The sequence below is a fragment of the Rhinolophus sinicus genome, chromosome 5 (genome assembly GCF_057876585.1).
Source record: "Rhinolophus sinicus isolate RSI-liver-muscle chromosome 5, RSI-T2T, whole genome shotgun sequence".
NCBI lineage: Eukaryota > Metazoa > Chordata > Mammalia > Chiroptera > Rhinolophidae > Rhinolophus > Rhinolophus sinicus.
Genome location: NC_142505.1, coordinates 13,662,777 through 13,690,625, shown reverse-complemented (window position 1 = coordinate 13,690,625; position 27,849 = coordinate 13,662,777). Strand labels below are relative to the sequence as shown.

Genomic DNA, 27,849 nt, shown 5'->3' with positions numbered 1-27,849 from the left:
GTTTGTGGTGATACTGGTGTAAACAGACCTGCTGCGCTGCCAGTTGTGTAACAGTGTTGTACCTTTTATGTTTACGTAACACAGATACCGTTGTGTTACAATTGCCTACAGTATTCAGTACAGTGACGTGCTGTACAGGTCTGTGGCCTTGGAGCAATTGGCTCGACCGTACAGCCCAGGTGCGTAGTAGGCTGTACCATCCAGGTTTGTGTCACAGCAATGAAATCGCCTAATGACGTTTCTCAGAACCTATCCCCTCATCAAACAACGCATGATTGTAAATCAGTGAGCATTATGGACATTCCCATTCCTCTCCATCCTATTGTGCAAACTGAAAAAGAAATTCCCCCAAGGCCTTCAAGACTTCAAAGTTCCCTGAGAAATGAGATCAGTTGAGCCGGGCAGGGATGGTGCTGAGGTTGGCGCCAAGTGCCTGGCACAAAGGGTCCCCTGGCTGTCAGGAGGGGGCATTGGTGGAGGGTGGCCCTGACAGCCCAGTGTTTGGGGAGAGGCCGTGAGGACAGAGAGGTTCAGGAGGGGTAATGTGATCATGTCATTATTCCCAGCCTCTAAAGCGTTTCCTGTGCAAAACAGCATAAAATTACTTATCCTCTTAGCAAGCTTAAAAGCAGAATCAAACCTGTCTTGCCAGCTCTGCTGGGTTCCTCTCAAACCAGATCATGTAAATGAACGTGCTTAGGAACACAAAGGGCCGTGCAAACAAGAGACATCATTCTCCCCTCTGCTGTGTGGATTGACCCGCTCAGGTTTCTGTTCATCAACCATAACTTTGTTTTAATAGTGTCTAAGGAGAACAAGTAAGACTGGTGATCGTGATAATTTTAACTGCCAGCATTTATTAAGCATCCACTGTGTGCCTGGCCTGGTTCTGTGCACTTACTCCGTATTACCAACAGTGCCTCTGAGGTAGGTGCTGGTATTACTCCCGCTTCACAAAGTAGGAAGCTGAGTGTTAAGTCACTTACTCCAGGCTGGCAGAGCTTCTGAATGAAGCCAGTCTGGCTCCAGACTCTGGGTTCTTAACCACTGGTCTACCTCTGCTTTACTTAAGGAATGACGGCTCTCTTGGTGTTGAGATACCACCAGACATAGGCACCCAGCTGGGCTGGGCTAAAGCCATGGTGCTTTTTCAGCTTATGTTCCTATGTATATTTCATTTTTCTAAGGTTGATTTGTAAAAGCAATAAAACCTTATCATAGCAAGTTTGTAAAAGTAAACTACTTACAGTCCCATCCTATCTTTCAGCCACTTGTCCTGTGTTTTCTCAAAAATAAGACCTAGCCAGACCATCAGATCTAATGCATCTTTGGGGGCACAAATTAATATAAGACCTGGTATAATATAATATAATATAATATAATATAATATAATATAATATAATATAATATAATATAATACTGGGTCTTACATTAATTTTTTTCTCCAAAAGACACATTAGAGCTGATGGTTCGGCTAGGTCTTATTTTTGGGGAAACACGGTACTATCTGGAGTTCTTCTAGTCTCTTTTATGAGCTTATATTTATATAGCCATAGTCCTATTTCCTTTGTACATAGAAACCCTAAGGTTTATCAAAAGCCTTCTTCATTGGCAGGATTTTGTTCTGGTTGGAAGATGAATCCAGCTTATTTCTCTGATGGACGGAGCTGCCTTCCATGTGTCTCTTTCCATCTCTACCATGGCAGTTACTTCAGTGGTACTTAAAGTTCCACTTCTCTCTCAGTCCCTCCAGGGAACCCTCCCCAGGTAGAAGCTCGCTTTTGCTAGAGGACAGTTCTTTAACTTGTCAAATGCTGCTGCTGCTCAATGTCGGGGGTGGAGAGAAGAGGCTGAGAGTCTTACAGTTTTGGAGTCATTAGTCTCCTCTCAGCAGCAATGCACGCCGGTGCCTGCATCCAAAACACTCCCCATTAAGCCCCTTGCAGTCGTTTGCTAATCTCATGGGTGTAAACGAGGATCTCAGTGTTGGTTTAATTTGTGTTTCTTTCATTAATGAGTTTGAACAGCTCTTTGTAACTTTGGGTTTTTTCCTCTGTAAGTTGGCTATTTATATCCTTTCCCATTTTCCCCCATATTGGATTTCCTATCTTTTTCTTATAGATTTGCTGGAGCTTATTGTGTGTTTCGAATATTAGATTCTCATCAGTTTTCCATGTTGCAAGCTTCCTCTGTCATTTGTCCATTAACCTATTTGTAGTGTCAACAAATTAACAGAATTTTGATTAAATTAAATCCACCCATTTTTCATCTTAAATTTTGTGCTTCTGGAATATTGTTTAAGAGGTTTTCCCATATTCCAATGCCACAGAGATGTTTTCACATTTTCTTTTGTTAGTGTAACTTCCACACTTAGGACTTTGGTCCATCTGGAGTCCACCTTTGTGAATGGTGTAAATTGGAATCCAGTTTAAGTTTGGTGGCTCAGTTGTATTTTCCCCCATTACTTGTAGTGCCCTCTTTATCATTTACCAGGTTCCTATATATAGATGGGTCTCTCTCTGTACCCCTTTTCCATTCCATTGGTTTATCGGTCTGTTCTTGGGACAATCTGTATAATTATAGCTTTGTAGTATGTCTGTTATTAGATGGCTAGGGCTGCGTAACAAAGTACCACAGACTGGGTGGATTAAACAATTTCTCTATCTTTGTATGGTCTTCCCTCTGTGTGTCCTCATTTACTCTTCTTACTAAGACACCAGCCATATTGGATTAGAGCCCACCCTAATGACCTCATTTTAAGTTAATTACCTCTTTAAAGATGTATTTGTCTTTATCTCCAAGTACAGTCACATTCTGAGGTACTGGGAGTTAGGACTTCAACATACGAGTTTTGGAGGGACACAATTCAGCTCATAACAACGTCTTAATATCTAATATAGCAACAGGCACCCTCCTCACTTTTCTTTTTTCAATATTGTCTTAGCTATTTATGGGTCTTTCTTTTTCCATAAGTATTTTGTAACATATTTGGTTCAGTTCCTTAAAAAAAAAACAACCCAGTTGGAATTTTTATTTAGGTTGCATTGAATTTATAAATTAGTTTGAAAAAATTGATACTTTTATAATGTTAATTCAACCCATCCAAGACCCTGGAATATTTTAAATTTTATTTAGATATTCTTTTTTGTACTTTAACAGCGGTTCAATTTTGTATTCGTAGAGATCTTTGAGTTCTTTGCTAAGTTATTTCCTGGCTGCATGACATTTCTGGTTGCCAGTGTGAATGATAATTTATTTTTTATCCCATTTGCTAGTTGATTATTGATAGAAATGCCATTGATTATTGTAAGTTGATTTTGTAGCTGGCAACTTTATTAAACATTTATTAGTTTGCCTATTTTTAATTTTTCTAGTTGGCCTATTGTTTGTAAATAATGGTAGTTTTATCTTCCTTTCAATCCTTATACATTTTGCTTATTTTTCTTGTCTTATAGCACTGACTGGAATAACTAGTACTAGGTAACAGTGTATTGAGTAATATGAATCTTTGTTTTGTTCCTAGTTTAGTTATCTATGGCTGTGTAACAAATTATCTCAAAACGTAGTGATTTAAGACAATAATGCACATTTATTATCTTACACAGTCTCTGTGGGTTAAGAATTCAGGATTAGAACCATGTGATTTCACTGATGTGTGGTATATAAACCAAAAACAACAAAAGAACAAGACAAATGAGAAACAGAAACTCATAGACACAGACAATAGTTTAGTGGTTACCAGAGGGTAAGGGGGGTGGGGGGTGGGAGATGAGGGTAAGGGGGATCAAATATATGGTGATGGAAGGAGAACTATGTAATTTTACTAACAATTGTCACTCCAATAAATTTAAAAAAAAAATCAGGATTAGCATAGCTCATTGGTTCTGACTGAGGTCCCTGCTGAGGTTGAGGTCCTTGCTGAGGTTGAGGTCCGTGTGTCATCTGGGGCTACAGTCATCTGAAGGCTTGACTAAGGCTGCAGGATCTGCTTCCTACAACAGAGCAAGGTGTAAGTGTCAATGTCTTTTATGACCTCGTCTTGGAATTCACACTCCATCATTTACACAACATCCTGTTGGTCACCTGAGTCAGCCCTATGGAACGTAAGAGGGGACTACGTGAAGGAATGAATATTAGGAGGCAGGGATCATTGGAGGCCATTTTCGGGATTCTGGCAGGCACACTAGTTTTAAAGAGAATGCGGCTAAATGTTTTTATTAATTTAGATATTTGTAAATTTTGGATGTATGGCCTTTATCAATTTATCTAAGTTCCCATCTCTTCTTGCATTGTTGAGAGATTTTGTTTTTTAATGATTTAAAAAATGAAAAGGAAGAGGTGGGGCAGCAGCCTCACAAGCAAATTACATGTGATAAGCCTGCAGAGACAAAGCCAGCTTTGGATCTTTCCCCCCATCCTGTGTGAGAAGCAAGAGGCATTGGCCCAACACAAGCCCTTTGTGGCTGAAGAACTCTGGAAAACAACCTTTTCTGCTTTTGGTCTGTTCATTTTCCTTGCAGTGCCCAGGACAAAGATTTTGGCCACTGGAGGGGCGTCTCACAACAGAGACATCTTACAGGTAAGTGCCTGTAGCATGCCCTGCATTAGGACTTCTTCTACATCTGTTACTTCTAAGAGCTAGACACTCAGCAATAAGGACTACCTCTGTTCCCGCTCCTGCAGGGATGGGGAACTCACAGCTCGTACTGTCCCAGGAAGCCAGTTCTATTTCCGTATAGCTCACAGTGTGAGCAGTTAGTTATCTTATACTTAGATAAAATCCACTTCCCTGTATAACTGCACTCTCTGATACCAGCACTGGCTTTTCAAGTCACAAAAAAAGTGCCTGTCCCACATGGCATGGCAAATCTGACATCAAATGCCAGTGTCGTTGTCTTCCTAAAAGTTTCTCCCTTCCAATTTAAAGACCTCTGATTTTCCCAACCATTCCTCTTACAATATAGTTGCCAGACTTTGTCACTGTCTTTCTGGTCCTCCATTATGCTAGAAATAGATGACCAAAAGTGAAATCAACCTGCAAATGTCTGACAATCAGACTGTTACATCTTGGGGCTGTCAGAGTCTTATTGGGATACTGAGTATATTTGGATGTAGCCTGAGGCTGCCTGAGGTGTTTGAATAAGTGCATCAACTCTTGACTTGTAATATACGTGTCTCAGGTAAGATTCTCTAGAAGCAGAGTCTGAAATGGCATTTTCTATAAGTGATTTGTTTGAGAAAGTTCTCCAGGGAGAAAGGGAGGGATGCAGGCAGGGCAGGGGAAGAAGGGCAAGTAAGGATGTGGTTTTGGCTGGAGTGGCTTCAGCTCCATCCCATGGGGTGACTCGGAACATGAATTATACCACAGACTTGGTTCCACCTTGGGGTAAGGGGTCCAACTGGCTGCCCTGGGGAGAGGTGAAAACAACCTCTTGTGAGAGGCAGCCTCTGTTCAGCCCAGAGCAGTTCTTTTGAGGAGGGGCACATGTGAGCCATTAGCAGCCAGTACTCACAGCAGGGGGGAGAGCGTGGGGGGCTGTGCACACTGGTCCAGTCAGGGGATCTGGATGGGGCATCAGCAGCATCTACTACAATATTTCTGGTCAACTTAAGACCCCCCGCCCCAAGGCTTTTCTATGTGAGTTCCTCTTAGTATACATCCTCCATTCTAACTTTATGTAATTTATTTCGGGGACCTAAGTGAAAAAGTTTATCCCTATAAAACATGCCGTTGTTAGGTAGGTTTGTCTGGGCTTGTTAATATGAGTCTGATACCCAGCCATCTCCACCTTGACTGTTTGCTAAGCATAATTCCTAAGTCTTCCTCGTTGGTCTTGGATAAAATGGTTAAACAGTGCAGGGGCAACCTGGACTGCTGTGGCTCTTCACGAGGGGCGTCCCCTAGGTCATCCTGATAATAGTATCACCCGGGCAGCATGGCCAGGTGTCCTTCCTTTAGGGCAGTAGAGGTGAAATGAAAGGCATCAGAAAGAGTATGAGGAAAGAGAGCCTGGAAAATGCTTGCCAAAATGTCTGTGTTCCGTCTGAGGAATGACTCACCACAGTAAGAATCTCTGTCCTTTCCAGGTGCTTGCGGATGTGTTTGGCGCCCCAGTGTATGTCATAGACACTGCCAACTCAGCCTGTGTGGGCAGTGCTTACCGAGCTTTCCACGGTAGGTGATGGATGGAGAACAGATGCCTCTGGAAGAGGTTGGGGCACTGGCGGGGCTGAGGAGGGTGGAAAGGGGAGCTTAGGATGTTTCCAGTGTGTAGGGACATTGGAGTCTTGGGGGCTGTAGCTTCATTTTTCTCCCTCCCAGCACACGAGAACCAACCCAAACACTCTGTTCCTTTTTTCTCGACTTCAAGTGGAGACAAAGAGGCAGGGTCTTAAGTGAATGAGGCCTGGTCGGAGTCAGGCTGAGCACAGGGACATTGGGAAAGAACATCCGGCATGCTGAAGGCACGCAGACTTGGGTCTAGACTGCTCGTGGGCAGGAGCAATGGATGAAGTCCAGAGCCATCTTTTCAGCAAGAGCAGAAAGTTGAGACAAAGGTGAGGGCTGCAGAGCCAAGCCGTTCAGGACCCTGGACAGCTCCACGGGGGCCCATTGCTTTGAAGGAGGCCTTGCTTGAAACTCCAAATAATAAAGGAATCTTCCCAATGTAGGCAAGTTCTGGCAAGAGCAGCACATGCCCACAAGGGTAATTCTTCCTCCCGTTTGGTCAGTTTGCTCAGGCTGCTCCTTTGGGCCACCCGTATACCTCAAGGGCTTTGTGTTCTCCCTCTAGACGGTCCATTCTTCACAAGTTTCCTCTTAACTTTTTCACACACCTGTTAAACTATTTTTCTACCAACATTGAGAATTAATCAGGGACCCTGTCCTTCTCTGAATAATTAACGTCTTTTTTTATCCCCCTCCCTCCACACCCCATTCACCTCACCCCCCTCATGTCACCTCCTCTGTCAAGATCACTGGGTAATTTATTTCCAGATTGTTATGTTTTTAATTAAAATTTACATCACAATGGATTTTACTTACACTTACCTATGAGGTTTTATTTCTTTTTTTAAAAATTCCCTTCAATTTCTTTCTCTTTCGTTTCTGTGCTAGTTTTGTTGGAATATACAACCTGGATATGTTTTTTAAGAGGGAATTCAGTAGGTGATAATTTTCTGAGGTCTTCCAGGTCCAGAAAGGGCTTTGTTTTGTCCTCCCAAAGAATGTTGCCTTGGCTGGGCAGAGGACTCTTAAGTTCAAAATACTTTTCTCAGAACTCTGAAAACTCTGTTCCATGATCTTCTGGCCTTGATTGTTGCCCATGAAACGCCACGGGTCCACTTCCCACTCCTCCTTCTGCAGAAGCAGGAAAAGAATTACACGTTAGGGACCCCGCTGTTATACTCCACTGCATTTCTTTTTCATTTTTCCTTTTCTGTGTCTATTGAGTTGTCAAATGTTACCTGGGGTACCACCCTATTCTGTCCCCCAAAACCAAAAAGTGAGCTAAGTCCTAGCAAACCAGTTCCCACCCCGAGGCCTGTCAGCCACTTGTTTAGAGACCTGTTCTCCCCAGCCGGGGCCAGGGATTAAGCTCACATGCATCTGTGAATGAGAGGAGAGGGGACTGGACTAGCTCCATCCGTCTCTCTGCTGGCCACCCTACCACTCATCCCATTTGCTCATCCGAACAGCTCTGAGCTGGGATATTCCAGCATTTGGTTAGAAGACAGGGTCTCCCGTCCTCGGTGGGCCCTCCTTCACTCTTGGTGGTGTGTTTCCCTGTCAATCTGATACTACTCCTTAAATTGCCTAGAAATTCCTCACTGTTTCTTGCCCACCTATGGCAACCTTCCCTCGTTTCCAGCTCTGCCACTCATTTGCTTGGTGAGTGTTGATTGAGTGCCTCCTGTATGCAGGCAGTGTGCTTGGCAGCAGGGCTCTAGTGGAGACCCAGTCCCTGGCCTCAGATAGCTTCTGGCTCAGCAAGGTAGGGACCTTCAGCAAACCTGTGGCCAGGAATTGTGAGAAGTGGTCTGAGGAAAACGGACGGTGCTTAGGGATGGAGGGTTAGGGAGCCTCCCCAACCAGTGATGGTCTTTGCTGCAGCTTATCAGAGGAGAAGAAAATAGGTACCTGAGAAGAGAAGAACATTCCACATAGTGAAAAGGCTCTGAGGCAGGAGGAATGGAAAGATGGCAGGGAGGCTTGCATGCAGTGAGCAATGGGAGGGCAGAGTAATGTGAGAGAGGAGAGGCCCGCGAACCCTTCCCTTCTGTCAGATGTCAGGGGTCAGCCACCGATTCCATGACAGGTGCTATCAGTGAGCAAGACAAACTAGGCCCTGTTGAAGAGGCCTGCATTTAAAAGCTTTCTTTTCTCTCTTATAACAGTTTTATTGAAACACAGTTTATAAGACATAAAAATTACCCAATTGTAAGTGTACAATTCAATGATTTGTAGTAAATTTACTGAGTTGTGTAACCATCAGCATAATCCAGTGTTAGAATATTTGACCACCCCAGAGATAAAATGCCGTTTCCGGTTAAAGTTCTCATTGGCAATGTGCACTGATGTGAAGTGAAATTTCCCTTCTAGGCCTTGCAGCTGGGACAGACGTGCCCTTTTCAGAGGTTGTGAAGTTAGCCCCAAATCCCAGATTAGCTGCTACCCCAACCCCAGGAGCTTCTCAGGTGAGAGACCATCAGAATTTGGTCAGAGCATTTGCATTGTGAAAACCAACCAGGTTCTTTTTTTCTAAAAGGTAAGTTTTTCTTTTTCACCTACATTAAAGTTGATGTGCTTAACCAACAGGGAAATCCAACTGGTTTTTTTTTAATTGTCGAGGAAACAGCAAAAGAAGCAAGATTGCCAACTGAGATTCACAGATGCTGCTGATTTTATAGCCACAGGGGACAGATAGATTTCTGGGCATACCCTCCTTGCCCCATATGCCTTGGGGTGGGCACTTCCATTGCACCTGGAAACAGAAGCCACTGAAAGACTGTCACTTAAGCACAGGGCATGCTGGGTTTCTAGCACTCACATCTGAAGTCTGGATCCAAGACAGCTATGCTATCCCTCAGGCCAGGAAATCCTTGTGAAGGCAGCCCCCCACTTGTTACAGGTTGGGCTCCCTGGAAAGCAGACTCAGGATGTCTGTTAGGATGCAGGAGATTTATGAGGGGGTGCTCTTGGGGTCTATGTGGAAGGGAAAAAGAGGAGGCAGGACCGGGTGGAGGGAGGAGGTAAGCTGCAGCGCCATCTCAGCGGAGCCCTCAGCTAGTCCTACAGGAAGTTCTGAAGCTGGGATGAGCCTTTAGAGTTCGGGTGCAGGGGCCAGGCCTTTATAGCTCACGTCAGTCAGTCATTGCGTGCGGGCTGCAGGCAACCCTGAGATGGGGTAAGGCCGCTGTCCATAGCCGAAGCCATCCCCAAAGTGGGCTGTCGCAGAGGTCTGGGGAACTAAGTCCTCCATTCCTGAAGGGCCATCTGTGTGGTACATCACAACATCCGCTGCACCAGTCTCCTGTTTACAGAGCGTCTTGCAGCCCAGGAGCAGGGGTGGCTCAGATACAGGGCTCTATTCCTCACTGTCCAGGAGGCAGCTTGAGTTTCATGTTTGCCTCAGTTTTCCTTGGCCCTGAAGTGGGGTGATGTGGAGTGGGCCCAGGTGGGTACTGTGTACACCCTATGAGGGACTCTGAGCTAGAAACCCCCAACCTTAATGAAGGAGCTACAAGCAAACCTGCCCAACCTTTACCCCCAAAGGAGGCATTATCTTTATTATCCTGGTCAGTAAAAAAACTTTCCCTCTGCCCCCAGAGGGCAACATGACCTTCTAAGGCTGCTATACAAGCATCCTTGAAAAGATAGTCTGGAACAAAAGCTGTCACCAGTCATATATATAGAAACATCATGGAGAATTGTTCCCAGCATATCTTGGAAGCAGAAGCTCATGCTTTCCAGGTGACCAGATAACCCACACACATCGGTCTGCCCAAGCTTCGATTATCTTCTGTTGTGTGTCCTTATGTTTAAGAGGCAGCTCATTGCAGTAGAAAGACCCGACAGTGAGATAAAGGGCCTTTGGGTTCTGAACTTACTCTGCCTCTCCCTCACCACCTGACCTTCATGTGACCTTGAGCAGCACTCCTCAACTCTGAACCTCTGTTTCTTCATCTGTGAAGTGGGGACATCTGTCCTGCCTTCTTTCAACCTTCCAGTTGCGAGGCTTGAGAAGACTTCTTGACTGTAATGGCTTTCTTACGTAACAGGGGGTCTGAGGTAGTTGCCAGTGTTGGTTCATCAGTGTCAGGGCTCTGGGTCATGTTCCCTGAAATTCTCCAGATCAGTACTGGACATTGGGGACATCATGAGAGCCATATATGTCATTTTAAATTTTCTAGTAGTCTCATTAAAAAAAAAAAAAAAGTAAAAAGAAATAAATTACTACTTTTAATAATATATTTTGTTTAATCCACCATGTCCAAATGTTGTCATTTCAACATGTAATCAGTAAGAAAAATTGCTGGTGTGAGAGTTTACTTTTTGTGTGTGTGCGAAGCTTTTACAGTCTGGTGTGTACTTAGCACAGTGGTTTCATTTCAAGCACTCAAAGGCACATATGGCTTGTGGCTACTGTATTGGATAGTACAGCTCTAGGCAGGTTTGTAATCAGATGGCACAGGATGTCTCCAGCTGCCCTAAACATCATGTCCCCCCACAACTGCATTCATAGGCAGGAATCACAGCATAGCATTGGGTAGAGAGTCTCTGCTCACACACTTCTTGCTTATCAGAAGAGACATCCTGGTCTGTTCCCCTCAATTCCCCCAGCAGACTATCGCTTTGTCTTATGGTCAGCCTTGGTTGCAAGAAAGGCTGGGCAGGGTCTAGCTCTTTCATCCTCTCTAGAAGGAACCCCGCAAGGAAGAAGGTAGTTGGGGAAAGATGTAGGGAAACAAACAGCTGTATCTGCCTCATTACAGGTAGCAAAGACTCAGTGTGTGTACCGCCACTCTCCCTGGCTTGCTCATGGCCAGTCCCTAACAGTCATTATAAAGCTAAAGAACTCTTTACCAGTAAACCCAAGTGTAACCTCAGAATCTTTCTCAACACCAGGTTGCAAGCCATGACGAGGCTGATTGTTGGCGTAAGTGCCCTATTTGGGGACTGGATTGTAAATCCCTGGAGAACAGGGTGCCATCCTCTGTTTTCTCTCTATGGCACCTACAGCAGTGCTTTGCTCAGGTGGAAACTCAGAACCATGACAGTGTTTTCTCTCAGGTCTGCATGTTGCAATTTCCTGCTTGGAGAGGAAATCAAAGCCCCCGTACTTTCTCTGTGTTCACAGACAGAGCGGCTCTAGCTACATCAAGAGTCGGCCCTAGTTGTGTGATCAGTTACTAAAATCCTTGACTTTGGAGCTAATTAAGCCAAATTTCAGACGGAACGGGATTGGCATGAACTACTAGTGGCATTTGTGAGTCCCAGGGTAATCTGGGTCCCTTGGGTGTTGCTTGTCTGTAAAACAACATGTGCTCACCTAAGGGCACCTGCATTTCTCAGGTAAGGCTTACAGAGCCACAGGTAAAAACAGCTTTAAAAAAAAAAGGAACGAAGAATAAGAATGTGGGGTTGTGTTCCTTTGTGGTCTTTATTCCCTTGTTGGTTTTTTGGTTTGGGTTTCGTACATAACACACACTGCGTATATCATTTTGTAGTCTACTTCTTTTAATTCTACATTACAACCTAAGTATTTACATTCTTAAAAATGTACATACACATTATTTTTAGTGACTACATAATATTCTATCTGGCAAATTTTACTTGAGCATTTTCCATGTCTTAGAGCAGTTGCTTCTAGTTTTTCAATTATGATTAATCCTGTGTGGGTAAATGGTTAACAAAACCCTTTCCTGTTCTGTTAACTTTCTAGCTCTGCTTCCTTTGAGACGTAATAAAATGGAATGTCAACAGTGTTAACTAGGCAACATTGCTTGTGTAAAAATGGCCTTGAATAGGGAAACTGCAGCTGGAGTGGGAAAACCATGAATATTATTATCTGATGGAGATTCCCCGAGTGCAGTGACTTCTCACGGGCATGTCTCTTGCCTATGGAGTTGTCATAAGAATTGCTCCTGTGGGACATGAGGTTTCAAAGCCAGGGTGATTCCTATACCTGTTCAAAGTGGATTTCATCACCTTGTACCTGAGCTTCACCTGGGGGACAGGGAGGCTAAAAGACCTTTCTCAGGATCTGTGCGAACTGCTGTATGGCCCACTATATGTTCTCCTACAAAAGAGGTGTGCCTGCAGCCACTGTGCCGACAGGTATGTTTTTCTAATGTATCCTCTTGAGAGGTAAGGTGTGGCCCCTGGTAGTCTTATGCGTCTGGATGTTGAGTGATAGCTAAGAAGACTCTTCGTGGGCCTGGCACCTGACATTGAGGGTTAGTTCCTTAGGAATGTTGCAGAAGTAGAATAACTGGGTCAAAAGCTATGGGAATTTTCAAGCACCTTGATACAGATGTTAAAGTCAAGTTGATTTCCAAACGGGTTGTACCACCGACTTCCACCAGCTGTACAATGAGACCGCCATTTCCAGGTATCTTCACCAGAATTGTGTTTACAATTTTGTAGGTTTGATAACAAAAATGGGCTTCTTGTCATAATTTTCATTTTTTAAAAATCTTAAAATGTTCAGAATTACTAGCATTTCCTTTTTGTATGAGTTGATGCTTCCTTTCTTTTGCCCAGAAGAAAAAAAATTAAATTGCAAATAAATGGGATGTAAAATTTTTAAATTGCAAGTTGCAAAGAGATGGAAGAGGCACCTTCCCCTCCTCATTCTAAACTGTTCTTTCCACCCCTCCAGGTATACGCTGCCCTCCTCCCAAGGTATGCCCAGCTTGAGCAGAGAATCCTGTCCCAGCCCCGGGGGCCTCTGGAGTGAATTCTGCAGGCCCTGGAGCCCCTGTTGACCCTGCCCGCCCAGACCTGCCGATGCCACTTGGAGGTGTGGCCCTGGACAGCAAGGCTCTTCTTACCTTTCGCCGTGGCTCTGCCTGCTACCTGGCTCTTTCCATGCTCCAGCCCAGCCCAGGACCACCTTGAAAGCCCGCCTTAGTACATATTTCTGAACATAAATAGACTGCTTGTGTCCCTGTGCCCTTGTATCAAGGGCAGGAAAGCATCTCTCCTTTTCTGTCTTTATCTCAGGAAGCAGGATAACACTGAGTCTGGATATCGTGACCTTTTTCTTTTCCAAAAAACAGAAGTGAAGCTAATCTAGGGACCTAAAGCAGGATTGGGGGGACAAAGCCGTCCCCCTTCCCATGGCACCAGCACATCCCCTTCTCCAACCCTGACTCACTGGCCATTCCTCCCCATACCCGGACCCCACTGCCCATCCTTTCCCCAACCCTGACCCCCAGCCAAGTCTCTCACGCCCTGATCCTCCCCGCTGCCTCCTCCTTCATTTCAGGCACTGAAGTGCCTCCCAGTTTCCTTTTCTGTCCTCCCCACGCTCAGTCCTCCTTCATGCTCTCACCCATCTTTTAGCATCTGTCCTCTCTCCCTCCGTGATCCGTCCTCCCTCCCCTGCCCACCTGGTGTAACTCAGCCCTTCCCACCCAAAAACACCTGCTGGGCCGGGTGAACAGGCTTCAGCTCTGCCCACAGGCTGCCTGACCCCCAGGCACATCAGACCACGTGGAGGGGCCATCGCCCAGGTAGCACAGCTTTGCGCATGTGTGCGTGCGTTCGTGCTGTGTGTGTGCATGTGTGCGTGTGTGTGTGTGCATGTGTGCGTGTGTGTGTGTCTGTGTGTGTGTCTACTTTCAGTTCTCTTGCTGAAAAAATTGGGTCATTTATCTGGGAGAATTTCCCAAACTCTGGATTTTGTTAATTCTACCCCTGAGGTGTCATTTAACGTGTTCTCTATTTTCTGTATTTCCTATAAATTAGTAGTTGGATCTAATACAGGATTTTTCAACCTCAGCACCCTGAGCATTTTGGGCTAGATTTTTTTTGTTGTTGTGAAGGGCCGCCACGCTTGTTGTAAGACGTTCAGCAGTATCACTCACTGGCGTCTTCCCACTAGATGCCAGTATCACCCCTCCCCCCAAGTCGTGACAATCAACAATGTCTCCGGGCATTGCCAGATGTCCCCTGGTGGGGGTGAGGGAGCAGAATTGCCCCTGGTTGATAACCTAGATGCTTGATCAGATGCATATGTGGTTATTTTCCTTTTTATGTAAGACAGCTTCATAGATGGTGTTATGTCCTTCCGTCAGGAGGCAGATGTGTCTGGTTTTCTCACTCTTCTGTGATGTTCATGCCTAGCTCCATTTTCACTAGGAATCAAATTTTGTTGCCTCTCTTTGTTTATCAGCTGGGATTCTCCTACATGAAAAGCATCCCCTAGCCAGTTATCCAATGGTATTGTTTACATAGCAGAGCAGAATAGATTCTTTCCTCTTTATTCACCAGTTTTCAAAATAATGAGTTGATTCCCAACCATCCTCTAACAGCAACTAGATTTTTATTTGTAGTATCAGTACGATACACTTAACGTATTTTATGTGTTTTAACCCATGGCAGTAACTATTCTTATCCTTCTTTTTGATAGCCATTCTCTCCAACTTTTCTCGTGCTTTCCTGATCTCTCTCATTCATTCTTTCTTCACCGATACTTCTGCTCTGTCTACTTCTTAATTATTGCTGGGCCCCGAATCTCTGTCCTCATTGCTCTTGCCTTCCCATTCTGTCCTATCTTGTTGCATGATTTCATCTATTCTTGGGCTTCAACTACTACTTATATACCAGTAACACCAAGATCTGTGTTTCTAGCCAGAAATCTCACTGGAATCTACCAATCTCCACTTATCTTCCGTTGCCCTTCCGCAAACCTCGTCCTCCAGAGTCCCTGTTTCAGTGAATTGGCAATATCATCCCCCCATTCGTTCACTCGGGAACCCAAACTCAAAGCTCTTTTCCCTCTTTCCCACCAGTCCCAAGTGATTTTGGTTATTCCTTTGGTAACTCCTAAAGCAGTTCCTTTTTCTCCATCCCTCCTGTTTTACTTTAGACCCCTTTCTTTATTCCTTGCTCAGATTATTGCAAAAGCCTCTGTAGAAAGTCCTCTGTGATCTGCCTCCTGCAAAATCCTCCAGATTTTTCTTCTGCCACAGGCCTTTGCCTTTGTTGGCACTTCAGTTAAACCGAACTGCTTATGGTCTCACCCAGAGTGGAAAATGCTGCAGACGGGTCTGAGACCTGGTGGATCAGAGCTGTGGCCTGTGGGAAGTCAAAAGGAAGGGGTTTCCAAAATGAGTGGGACCAGAGAGATGACGTCATCTTGAAAGGGAGTGGTGCCCCTTGCAGGCTCGGCGAGTAAAGGGGAAAACAGGAAGCAAGAAGCTGATGATGATGGCTTAGCAACAGCAAGTCAAAGATTCAGAAGAAAATGGACTGTTCCCTGCCATGGCCACGTAGACGTTCCTTACTAAAGAAATGTTACATTATTGACCAACAGAAAAGGGTTTTCTTGGACCAGGAAGCAGAGAAAGCCACTCGATTCATTCTCCATTGTACCTCTGTCCCCACAGAGTTGCCTGTTGTTGCAAGCGTGTCAACATAAATAGAAAAAGGAATTCACCATTTATACAAATATAGGAAGAAAGCGGAGTGAGCATCATAACTTTTCAAGCTGATGAAATACTCAAAAGGAAAAAGGGAACAACCCTGAAATACGAATTTTAAAATAATTAAAAAACAATTGTGAATATAAAAGAATACCACAGATCAGAAATCCAAAAACTCAGAATAAAAATGAAAAAGCAACAGGCATATGTGAGAAGGGAACTGACCAAACTTGGGAAAGAGTTTGAATAAAAAGATAAAATCATCATAATTATGAAGGCTGCATTACAACACATCTAAATTAAAATAAAAATGACTGCAAGTACAGTAAAGCATATAGAAGAAAGGAATGAAAAAAGCTAAGACCGCAAAACAATATAAAGGAAGAGCTAAAAAGGCCCAGAAAGAAAATGATGGATAAAAAGGCAAAAAAAGATTAACAAGTAAAATCAGAGCTCCTGAAGCCAAAAGATAAGACAGTGGAACAGAGTTAATATTTAAAACTGTACCCCGATAGTGGATTGGGGGAGGGGGGTTCACACAGTGTGAGGGATATAAATGATAAACGTCTTAAGTTTTGCTTTGTATTGTGCACCTGAAACTAATAAAAACAAAAAACAAAAAAAACTGTACCCCAAGAGAAATTTCTGAAAACTCGAAGACCTGAATCTGTATCTTGAAGGGGCCTATCTTGTTACTTGGAAAATCGTTCCAGAATGATCAACTAAGACATATCCTAGCCAACTATTACACTTTGAAGGTGAGGAGAAAACTAGGTCAAAAAGACCTAGTCTTTTGCAAAGGAAGAACCAGGTTGGCATCAGACTTCTCAAAAAGCAAGTAGCAGTGGAGCAACATTTTCAAGAAACTTAAAAAATTTGAACTAAGTATTTAGTATCCAGCTAAGCTGTCCTAAGTATCAAGGAGATCTATCTATCTATCTCTATATCTATCTATCTATCATCTATCTGTCTAATGTTTTAATCATGCAATAGCTCAGGAAATAACCCCTTAGGATTCTACAAAGACAAACTTCATCCAAGTAGGAGATGACTGGGGAAAGTTCCACAAAAGGCCTGGTGGTGAGCATTGAATATCTTTAATTTTAGATCTAAGGTCAAAATGAAAGTAGGGATAAGGGTGAAAGAATAGTATCAACTAGTCTATGTTTTAACAAGGTAAAAGCAACACAACTAGAAATGAAAAGGGAGAGAGGAAGCGGACAGTACAAAGAGCTCTTTGTTGCCAGAAACAATATGTGCCAATCAAACAGTATCACTTTAAGTTGACAGAACAAATAGTTGAGACTTAAGTAAAAAGGGAGAGAAAGCATTATATAAAGATAATAGTATAGTATAAAGATAGTCACTAGGATAAAAATAGACATCTCCCTCAATGCCCAAACAGACAATCATAAAGGCACTAGATCACATAGTGAAAAACGTGCAGTAAATGTAGCATCACACACACAGCAACTGGAAGGATAAGCAGGAGTCAAATTAGTAAATGGAAGGACTCAACTCATTTATTAAAAACGTTCAGATCGGCTCACAGACCAGTATCTTACTGGCTGTTATTTACAAGAGACACATTTAAAGTAAGTGACCCAGAAAGGCTAAAAAGGAAAGGGATGGGCGACAATATACCAGCAAGTACAAATTATGAAAAGCAGATTACAGTATCGATGTTAACAAGGTAGGTGGAATTCAGGAAAAAATTAGACACGACAAAGAAGGACTGATGTTAAAAGCCACAATTCACAATGAAGATACACTGGTTATGAATGTTACAGTGTCAGCCGGCTGGTTTGTCAACTTCAAATGATAGTCTTTGATTCCCACCTAGAGATTCCAACAGAATCAGTGTATCTTCTGAATATATATATTGAACTTTGCACTTATTATAAGGAATAAGTAATAGATAATACACTTTTTTCCCCCCACTTTTTAACAGGATTTTTCATCTGGTAGATTTATTGTCAGATCCCCTTCAAAACAGACAAGATGCTTACCATATTTTAAAGATTATAGGTTACCACTGAAAGGAAATTTTACACAGTCACTGTACATCAAGGTTGAAAAACTGTCCTGCATGAAAAATATACTTGGAAATCATGTGAATAAAAGAAAAAGAAAACATTATTGTGAACAAGGAAAAATTAAAGTCCTCATAATGTGCCATCTAAATGTGGACATTCATTCTTCTCGGAGTCGCTTAGGTGTAGGGAGTTCTTGCCTCTGCCCATTTCACTCATTATATTGTGTTTTTAACCAACAGTATTCATTAAGGCAAACACATCCTTTTCTGAAGAGGTCTTGCCCTGCCGTATCCCATATCTGAAGTTTTATTTGTTTTCCATCAATAGTTATCATTCGAGCACCAAACTCTACACCAATAGTAAGGTCATGCACTGGCTGAAACCTCTTGTCTCTAAACTGCAGCAGTAAGTAGTATTTACCAACACCTGTGTCGCCAATGATGATGTACTTGAAGAGATAGGCGTACGCCAGTACGCCATCGCCATGGCCGCTGGGTGCCAGGGCACACGGCTCCTCCTCCTCCGCGTCCCTCACCCAGGCGCCTCTCGGCCTCGAAGCCAGGCGCCACCTGCTGCAGCCGCTGCCGCCGTCAGCTGCCGGGAGTGAGGGCCTGAGAGGTAGCCAGACAAACTGACACCGCCAGAGCCAAGTAAGACAGCGCCCAGCCATGCACAGTCGAACACTAATCTGTATTCTTCACTTCTAATTGGTTCCATTTTATGGTTTCCATGTCCTTTTTTTTATGCTTGCAGTTTCTTTGTTAAAGTTCTCACTGAGTTCCTTGAGCACCCTTATAACCATTGTTTTGAATTCTGTCTCAGGTTGCTTGCCTCCATTTTGTTTAATTCTTTTTCTAGAGTTTTCTCCTGTTCTTTTATTTGGGACATATTTCTTTGTTTCCTCATTTTGGCTGCCTCCCTGTGTTTGTTTCTGTGTAAGAGGTAGATGTGCTATGTCTCCCAGTCTTGCCAGGTGGCCTATGGTGCCCTTGCACAGTCTCCCCGGTCACCTGCACCGGGTGCTCCAGGAGTGTCCCTTACGTGGTTTGTGTGTGTCCTCCTGTTATAGTTGAGACTTGATTGCTATTGGCATGTCAGTGGGTGCGATTGACCCACAGGCTGATTGGCTGTGGGGTTTTGCCCCATCCACAGCTTATGGGCTGCTGTGTGGGGTGCTTACCCCACGGAGTGGCATTTGCCCCAGCAGGCTCTGGTGCCTATTGAGACCACCCATTGTATGTACTGCTTGAGGGGTCAATTGAGCAGTGCTCTGCTGTGGTCTGAAGCCAACCTCCAAGTATGTTGGTTCTGTGGCCTTTTGGGAGGGGCTCTGGTGCAGGCATAGGTCATCCACTGCTTGTGACCAGCCAGGAACTACCTCGTAGGAGCTACAAAGCAATCGTGTTTTTTTGCTCCCTGTGCTACACCTGGAGGCACGAGGGAGAAGCCATGCTGCAAACTGAAGATGGCTGCCACCAGTACTGGGCCTGGGGTATCTCTGCAAAAAGCCAGGACTCCCCAAGTCCTGCTGCTACCTGCTAGTTCCCGTAAAGTTCAGTGGCTGAGAGAACAAAATTGTTCTCTACTTTTTTAGTGCACAAAAGAAGTTTCCAGGACATGAATATCACAACAAACTCAATTTGGCAATATCTGTGACTCTACAGTGATGCTTTTGATTATAATTATCTATCTCGTTGAGGTAAGCAACAGTAATTTCAGGTTTCCAAAATATATTCTGTCTTTATAATACATTCAGAACCCCAAACTGAAATCTCACCTGCTGCTGCTTCATATTCCTATTCAGTCATGAGGAGTGAGATGTGCTCTGTTTTTTTATTGCAAATTATATCCCGGGAATTTTTGAAGGAGCTCCACTCCCAGAGATCTCTGTGGAATTGCACCCATGATAACAAGCCATGAGGCTATATTGAGAAGTTAAATTTAGTAGGCCAGAGTTGACATGTTAGCAAAATTTCTTCAACTCAAAATGATGTCAGTTTGATGTACTCACCAATCCCTCTCTTTCTACCCCTGATGTTTCCTTGGCTGAAATGAGGAGAGATGTATAATCTCTGTCCTCATGGAGCCATGTCACCCTGGGAGAAAGGACATGGCTGAAAGATAAAAAGTGTGATCTTGTTTGATGCAGGAGGTTTACTTAGCAGGTTTCATCTCCAGTGTGTAAGGCATTGTATAAATAGGTTCAGTCCACACTGCAGCCTAAATCTGCATCAGGCTGCTCTAAAGAATATCGTCTTTATAGTCACCTGGTCCTGGAACGTCATATACATAACGGTTTATTTTCCCAACAGGCAGGTGCTAACATTGAAAAGAGTGAATTAATAAGCTGACAGTCTTGACTGTAGCCGACAACCCAACCTCATTTCCCGTATTTCCCTTTTATACTGTCGTGGCAGCCCTGCACTCCAGCCATCGCAGCCCCTCACTATAACCTAGCCATTCCTCCTTTCGTCTGTGCCTTGACCCGTCTCGAATTCCCTGTTTTGCTCTGCCTGTGGACATTTGCTCTGCCTATGAATCTCTCAAAAATTAAGGCAATTCGTCTTTCCTCATCAAGCCTTCTCTAAATACTACAGACCTCCTGATCCTAGTCGTTCTGTGAGGTCTGTCACCAGTTTGTAGGGGAAATCGGGAGGCATTTCCCGCCCGAGAACTTAGAAATACGGTAAACAGTTTTTGAGAAGGCGGTTCCCCAAGAGAGAAACACCAAGGTCAACACACATCATGGAGCAGAGCAGAGGTGTGTGAGGACCAGATGACTTCCTGGTCTGTCAGACATGAGTACAACCTGACTGGAGGTATTAACTACTAAAGAGCAGCGTGTCTTTCCGCAGGAGGCTAGGTCAGTGGTGAAAACATAGAAAAGGTGAGGAAGAGACCAACATGGGCAGTGCCCATCCTAGCATTGCCCTAGAGTGGAGATGGCACCTCAGGCAGCAGACGTGGAGGGTCAGCCCCACTAGCCAGGCTGTGCCTGTCGGGTAGATGGATGGATCTGGCTGCCTCAGTCTTTTCCATTGAATGCTGGATTCATTGGATTCCTATTGTTCTAATTCTGTTCTAACCAAGTAGCCTTCCGGTTGTGCTTTAGTGTGCCACGGTGGCCTACCTCTACACAATGTAACTCCCTGGTCATGTAGACAGATGCTGTCTGTGGAACAATGAACTTCTCATTGTCAAGTCACAATCTGGCATTCTGAGTTTTGATCACTCCCGTGTTACTGTTAAGGTGACACTTAAGGTGACACTACCTCCGTAGGAAGAAGGGAGTCCTCTCTCGGTGAGGACAGTCTGATTTCTCAACCTAGGAGGCTGGGGACTCCCATGGGGTCAGCTTGTGCAGGCCTCTGGGAAGAGAATCATTAGCCATTGACCAGACCACACGCTTTCCATCTCCAGGTGGCATATGGCCTTTGGTTTTTTGCAATTTCTATTAACTCCTATACTGCTTATAATTTCTACATAGTTTAAACCTTGCCTTTGTATTATTTATGTGGTTTCATTATTTTCACTTGTCACATGACAAGCTTTTGGAGGACAGGGACCTGCAGTTTTCCTCTAGTGGACAGTAATGGTTTCAATGGGAGAGAGATGAGTCTGTCTGTCAATTCCATACTGAGGAGTCATGCAACCTAATATGTATTTGAAGTAGCACAGAGCCCAGCAATAGACAGACCCATGTTTGCCTAAGACTTCTGAGATGTCACCTTTTAATAATCTAATCAGCGGAGGAAAATGAATGCATGGTAATAGAACAGCTGCCTAAGTATTTGGGGAAAAATAACAGCAGACCTCTATTTCTTACTTTAAGCAAACGTATTTATGTGAATATATATATATATATATATATATATATATATATATATATATATGACTAAGTCCAAAGGGGACTGAAGTAAAATGCTTCTGGGCAGCTTCAGGTAAATCAGAGAACTTAGAACAGTGCTTCATTTTATATATATAAAAGAACCCATAAAAGTTTTAGAAAAAACTGCAAGCAGTATTTTTATAATCTAGTGGTAAGAGCTTCCTGCACCTGATCCCACAGGCAGAGCCCTGGGAGAGAGTTGCCCTCTTGTCTGTGACACCATCAGCAAACTTGGCATCATTTAGGCCAAGTATAGGATGAAGTTTTCTATATACTGTCTGATTCGATGCCCATAAGCCTGTGGGGACGATATTACCACCCTCTTTCATAGATGAAGGACATCAACTTAAGGCCCCAGGGGCAAGACACAAAGCAGAACCCAGTTTTGCCTGAGTGCAAAGCCTGTGCTGCTTACTCCACTGCTCTGTCTCCTTAAAGGCAAAAACACTGGGGAATATTTGAAACATTGAAATTCAGTGAAATCCACCGAAAGGATTAATGTATTTCATATTTAAGAGAGTTTTGTAAATCAACAGGAAGAAGACAATCAGGGCAGAAGAGGGACGGGCTGTGAAGAGGGGATGTGTGTTCGTTTACAGTCTGTCCTCTCCTCGTGGCTTATGGGGTGTGAGTTTTGTTAGTAAGGCCTTTGTCACTTCGTAGCATGAAAATAGTCTCTGACATTGTCTTCTAGAACTTTTGTAATATTTGTTATTTTTTCATATTTTTTAATCCATCTAGAACTTGTTGTATTTGTTTTTTAGTGCGGCCCAGGTATCACTCCATGAAGACCCAATTGTTTTCAAATCTTTCATTAAATGGCTCGTTCTTTCTTCACTGATGTAAAATACTGTCTTTATCTGGACTCGATTCTGTTGATCCAGTTATCTTTTCCTGTACCTGTACCAGTACCAGTATCACACTGTGTCATTCTCGTTGCTCTATAGCATATTTTGATATCGGGTAAGGTAAGCTCCTGCTCTTTGATCTTCTTTTTCATACACTTCATAGCTATTCTTCATATTTTCTCTACCAAATGTCAGCTGACTACTTTTGTTAAAAAACCATCTTGGGATTTCAATAGGATTGCATTGAATTTGTCAGTTAATTTGAGATGAATTGACATCTCTACAACATTCTAGAAATATGGTATATCATGTCATGTGTTCATTTCTTCTTCCTGTCTGTCCTTCAGTGCAGCTTTAATGTTTTTAGCACATAGGTCTTACACAGTTTTTGTTCATAGCGGGCCGGCTTGGTGGCTCAGGCGGTTAGAGCTCTATGCTCCTAACTCCGAAGGCTGCTGGTTCGATTCCCACATGGGCCAGCGGGCTCTCAACCACAAGGTTGCCGGTTCAACTCCTTGAGTCCTGCAAGGGATGGTGGGCTCTGCTCCCTGCAACTAAGATTGAACACGGCACCTTGAGCTGAGCTGCCTCCCAGATGGCTCAGTTGGTTGGAGCATGGGCTGTCAACCACAAGGTTGCCAGTTCAATTCCTTGAGTCCTGCAAGGGATGGTGGGCTCTGCCCCCTGCAACTAAGATTGAACACGGCACCTTGAGCTGAGCTGCCTCCCAGATGGCTCAGTTGGTTGGAGCATGGGCTCTCAACCACAAGGTTGCCAGTTCAATTCCTCGAGTCCCCCAAGGGATGGTGGGCAGCGCCCCCTGCAACTTATAAGATTGAACACGGCACCTTGAGCTGAGCTGCTGCTGAGCTGCTGCTGAGCTGCTGCTGAGCTCCCGGATGGCTCAGTTGGTTGGAGCGCGTCCTCTCAACCACAAGGTTGCCTGTTCGACTCCCGCAAGGGATAGTGGGCTGTGCCCCCTGCAACTAGAAACGGCAACTGGACCTGGAGCTGAGCTGCGCCCTCCATAACTAAGACTGAAAGGACAACAACTTGAAGCTGAACGGCACCCTCCACAACTAAGATTGGAAGGACAACAACTTGACTTGGAAAAAAGGCCTGGAAGTACACACTGTTCCCCAATAAAGTCCTGTTCCCCTTCCCCAATAAAATCTTTAAAAAAAAATTTATTCCTAGGTACTTTACGCATTTTTAATTGATATTATAAGCGGGTCCTTCTTCCACTTTTCAGTTAGTTATTCATGGTATGTAGCAAAGCTATTGAGGTTTGCATGTTGATCTCTTGATTTTGTATCCAGCCATCAATTCTCATATTACTTCCGATAAAAGATTAGTTGACTCACTTGGGTTTTTTAGGTTGTCCATCATTTCATATGCAAATACGTTTTGTTTCTTCCTTTCCAGTGATTAGGACCCTCTACAATGATGAGTAGGAGCAGTAATAACGCATCCTTCTGTTATTCTTGACTGAAGGCTTACCTGAGGCTCGACAGCCCACTTCCGAGGTGGCTCACTGACATGGCTGTCCAGGTGGTGCCGCTTGTTGGAGGGCGGCCTCAGTTCCTCCCCATGTGGACCTTCACATGCTACTTGACTGAATGTCTTCACAACACAATGGCTGGCTTCCTCCAGAGGGAGCCATCTTTCAGGTTCCTTTGCCATAGCTGCTTTCCACAGATTCAAAGTCGCTGCTGCCACTCAGCAATCAGGAAACTTTGGGAAACCCCTGCTGAGGCGATTGCAATGGCACGGCTGCGGGCAGGTGGGGGAATGTGGAGTCCGACATGCAGCCTGCACGTCTGCTGCTACCGACCAGAAAAGGATGACTTCCACCTCCTTCCACCTTCCAAATTGCACACAAGTACTTTTCATTGGCAGAACCCTGCTGTCAAGGGAATCTGTGAAATGTGCTTCCCGGCCGTCTAGCACTTGGCAAACAGTAGGAGCTTCTGTTTTCCACGAACGTTAAATTCCTGACCATTTGTCACCTAGGTTAGAGCGGGGATCCTCATATTTCACCAAGTTTTTATTTCTAATCTTCCTGCTCTGCCATTGACGGTAGTGAAAGCACTCAGCATTCATCCAGCATCTAGTGGACCCTAAGGGAAGTGAGCAGTGAGGACGCATTCCGTCCGAGGCCAGTGGCCACGCCTGTCCTGTAACGGGTGTAACGGATGTAACGCTCATACCCTGACGGGTTCCGAGCCTCCCAAGACCAAGCACCTGTTCAGGCGCTGGGAAGCCTGGGCGATAATACACCTTTTATCCTCACAAAGATTGGCCATTTATTATACTGCAAAGAAAACATCTAAATTTCCACAAGATAGAAATAATACAGTTTTTAATCACAATGCAATAAAATGAGAAATTAATAAAATGTGTTTTAAAAGCCACACCTAGAGAAAGACTTTCTGTGAAACTACTCTTTGGACAAAGGAATATAAACCCAAATTTCAGAGCTTCTAGAAAATGGTAACAGTCTAATTAAAACGGTAGGTGAAATATAGCTTAAAAATACTGTAACATTGATAAAAATAAAAGATGAATTTAAAATACTCAAAAAGCAAAAGAAAGTGAACAAGAGAAAAGGGACATAAGTAATGAAGACAAGATCACACAAGTGAGGAAAACAGGAAAAAATAAACTAGCTAACAAGTAAGGGGAGGCAAGCAGAAATACACAAAATAAAAATAATAGTGAAGTGGCCGGCCCAGTGGCTCAGGCAGTTAGAGCTCCATGCTCCTAACTCCAAAGGCTGCCAGTTTGATTCCCACATGGGCCAGTGGGCTCTCAACCACAAGGTTGCCAGTTCAATTCCTCGAGTCCCGCAAGGGATGGTGGGCTCTGCCCCCTGAAACTAAGATTGAACATAGCACCTTGAGCTGAGCTGCCGCTGAGCTCCCAGATGGCTCAGTTGGTTGGAGCGCGTCCTCTCAACCACAAGGTTGCTGGTTGGACTCCCGCAAGGGATGGTGGGCTGTGCCCCCTGCAACTAGCAACGGCAACTGGACCTGGAGCTGAGTTGGGCCCTCCACACCTAAGACTGAAAGGACAACTTGAAGCTGAACGGCACCCTCCACAACTAAGATTGAAAGGACAACAACTTTCCTTGGAAAAAAGGCCTGGAAGTACACACTGTTCCCCAATAAAGTCCTGTTAAAAAAGAAAATAATAATAATAGTGAAAAATTAACATTGGAACAAAACAATTTTTAATATTAAAGAGTATTTTGTACAATTCTGCAAATAAATGGGAAAACCTAGATGAAATGGTAATGACCTAGGGAAATACAATTTACCAAAATAACTAGTAGAGACAGAAAGTTTAAACAAACTAATTTTCATAAAGGAAACAGAAAAGGTTGTCAACTACCCTATAAAAAAGACACTACAGTGTTTCCCCAAAAATAAGACCTAATCGGAAAGTAAGTCTAGCATGATTTTTCAGGATGCTCGTAATATAAAATAAGTCCTACCATATTTCCCCAAAAATAAGACTGGATCTTATATTAATTTTTGCTGCAAAAGATGCTTTAGGGCTTATTTTATATTACGAGCATCCTGAAAAATTATGCTAGGGCTTATTTTCCGGTTAGGTCTCATTTTGGGGGAAACACGGTAGGTCAGCTGGTTTCACAGGGGAATTTTACCAAACCTTCATGGACCAGTCAATCCCAATGCTATATAACGTATCCCAGAACACTGGAAAAAAAGCACTTCCAGATTATTTTTACAAAGCAAATACAACATCGATTCCTATACGATGTTGCAAAAATACCCCAATTCTTCACGCCATGGAATTTTGTTGTGCCCTCCCTCTCTGACTTGGCTCAGCTACGCAAGTTTGGCCAATGGGATTTTCACAAATATGGTGTAAGCAAGGACTTGAAAAGCCCTTATGCCATTGAAATTGTTCTCACTTTGCTCTCTGCCTTTTTCATGAAAAATTTGTGCCTAAACTAGCCTGACCAAAGCCATCCTGGACCATCCATAGGGTGGATGTGAGTGAGTCCAGATGAGACCAGAAGAACTGCCCAGTCAAGACCAACCTAAATTACCAGCCTACAGATTCATGAACTAAATAAATATTTATTACTTTAAAGCATGGAGATGTAAAGTGATTTATTACACAGCAATAGATAACATATAGAAATTGTTGCCAAAAATAAAAACGAATATATGTGACATTGAAACTGGGCTGTAGGTGTAGACAGGAAAAATGGTGAGGAAATTATTGGAGGCTGAAAAAATGCAGGCAAACTGAGTACCTGTGGTGACTTGGAAGGTAAGTGTACATACTGAACATTTTGGCTTGAGAAATTCCTAGGCAGAATGTTGAAAATGTCAGCTATTACTCAGAAAAGAACTAGCCAGATTTCAAGTAGAATTTAGAGGGAATATGAAGGTGCTAGAATGAAAAAATAACTTTCTCATCTCCATCCCTTTAAGCCAATAAAAGATTATCAAATTTAAGACATGGCTTTAAGTAAAAATCAAGGGCTGAAAGATACTTTAAGACCTCTGAAAGAATCAAGGCACTGTCTGATAGACCCAGCTGATTTAAATGACTTCCAGCTATCAAGATTCTTGTCCCACAGCAGCCTGATATAGCTAAAGTATTAGGGATTGAAAGAGAGAGCGAGAGAGCAAGAGAGAGAGAGAGAGAGAGAGGGACGAAAAATAATTGTGGGTATGGCTTTTGGTGCATAGAGTGGATTCAAATCAGACACAGAAAATTCACAGAACTTTTTAGGAAGCTGCAGTAATAAAAGTGACATCAATGTAGATAGAAAGGGACTAAATGTAAAACACTGTGGCAAGGAGGGGCTGTCATTTCAACATAGGATTTTCCAGAACTGGAAGGGATGTTTAGAAACCCAGAAATCTTTCAGGATAGTGACTCCAAAGTGTGTTTCCGGAAGTGTTCCTAATGCTTTGGAACCTGGCGATGGTGGAAACTCATTTCAACTTCAATTTCTATATGGTGGAGTTTTACATAAAATTTTGTTTGAATAAGGTTTCTGCTATTTAAAAAATGGAAAGCACGGGAGTCCAACCTCTTCACTTTCTGTATAAGGAATCTGAGACTTAAAGAAGTGAAATAACTCAGACTTCCAGGCACCATCTTCCTCCTGGCTATTCTTGCCCTGCTCCTGCCCTAACAAAGGCTGTGGCAAGTCAGGAGAAGAGGGAGGACAATTTCTGTATCCAAGCATTTTGCATCCCATCCCTGAGCTGTTAGGGGCTTTTCCTCTTTACCTGGGAGCCCCATCATGACCCTCCCAAACTGTGGTTGTGTGATAAAGAAGGTGGAATCTGAGATGAAGAACAACAACCCCCAAGAAGGAATCTGGGGTGAAGAGGATAGCGAAGCCATTCGCTAGACAAGATCTTCAACTGCG

The 27,849-nt window shown here is 43.7% G+C and overlaps 1 protein-coding gene across 1 annotated transcript in view; it reads left to right on the top strand.

Moving 5' to 3' along the window:
* The window catches only part of XYLB (xylulokinase), a 39,696-nt gene extending 25,688 nt beyond the window's left edge, over positions 1 to 14,008 (top strand). The window contains exons 16-19 of the mRNA XM_019727608.3: positions 4,521 to 4,579; positions 6,088 to 6,175; positions 8,603 to 8,697; positions 12,885 to 14,008. Coding sequence (XP_019583167.3) covers positions 4,521 to 4,579; positions 6,088 to 6,175; positions 8,603 to 8,697; positions 12,885 to 12,962 — 320 coding nt within the window. The 3' untranslated portion in view covers positions 12,963 to 14,008. The remainder of the gene's footprint in view (positions 1 to 4,520; positions 4,580 to 6,087; positions 6,176 to 8,602; positions 8,698 to 12,884) is intronic.
* The last annotated feature ends 13,841 nt before the right edge of the window (positions 14,009 to 27,849 follow it).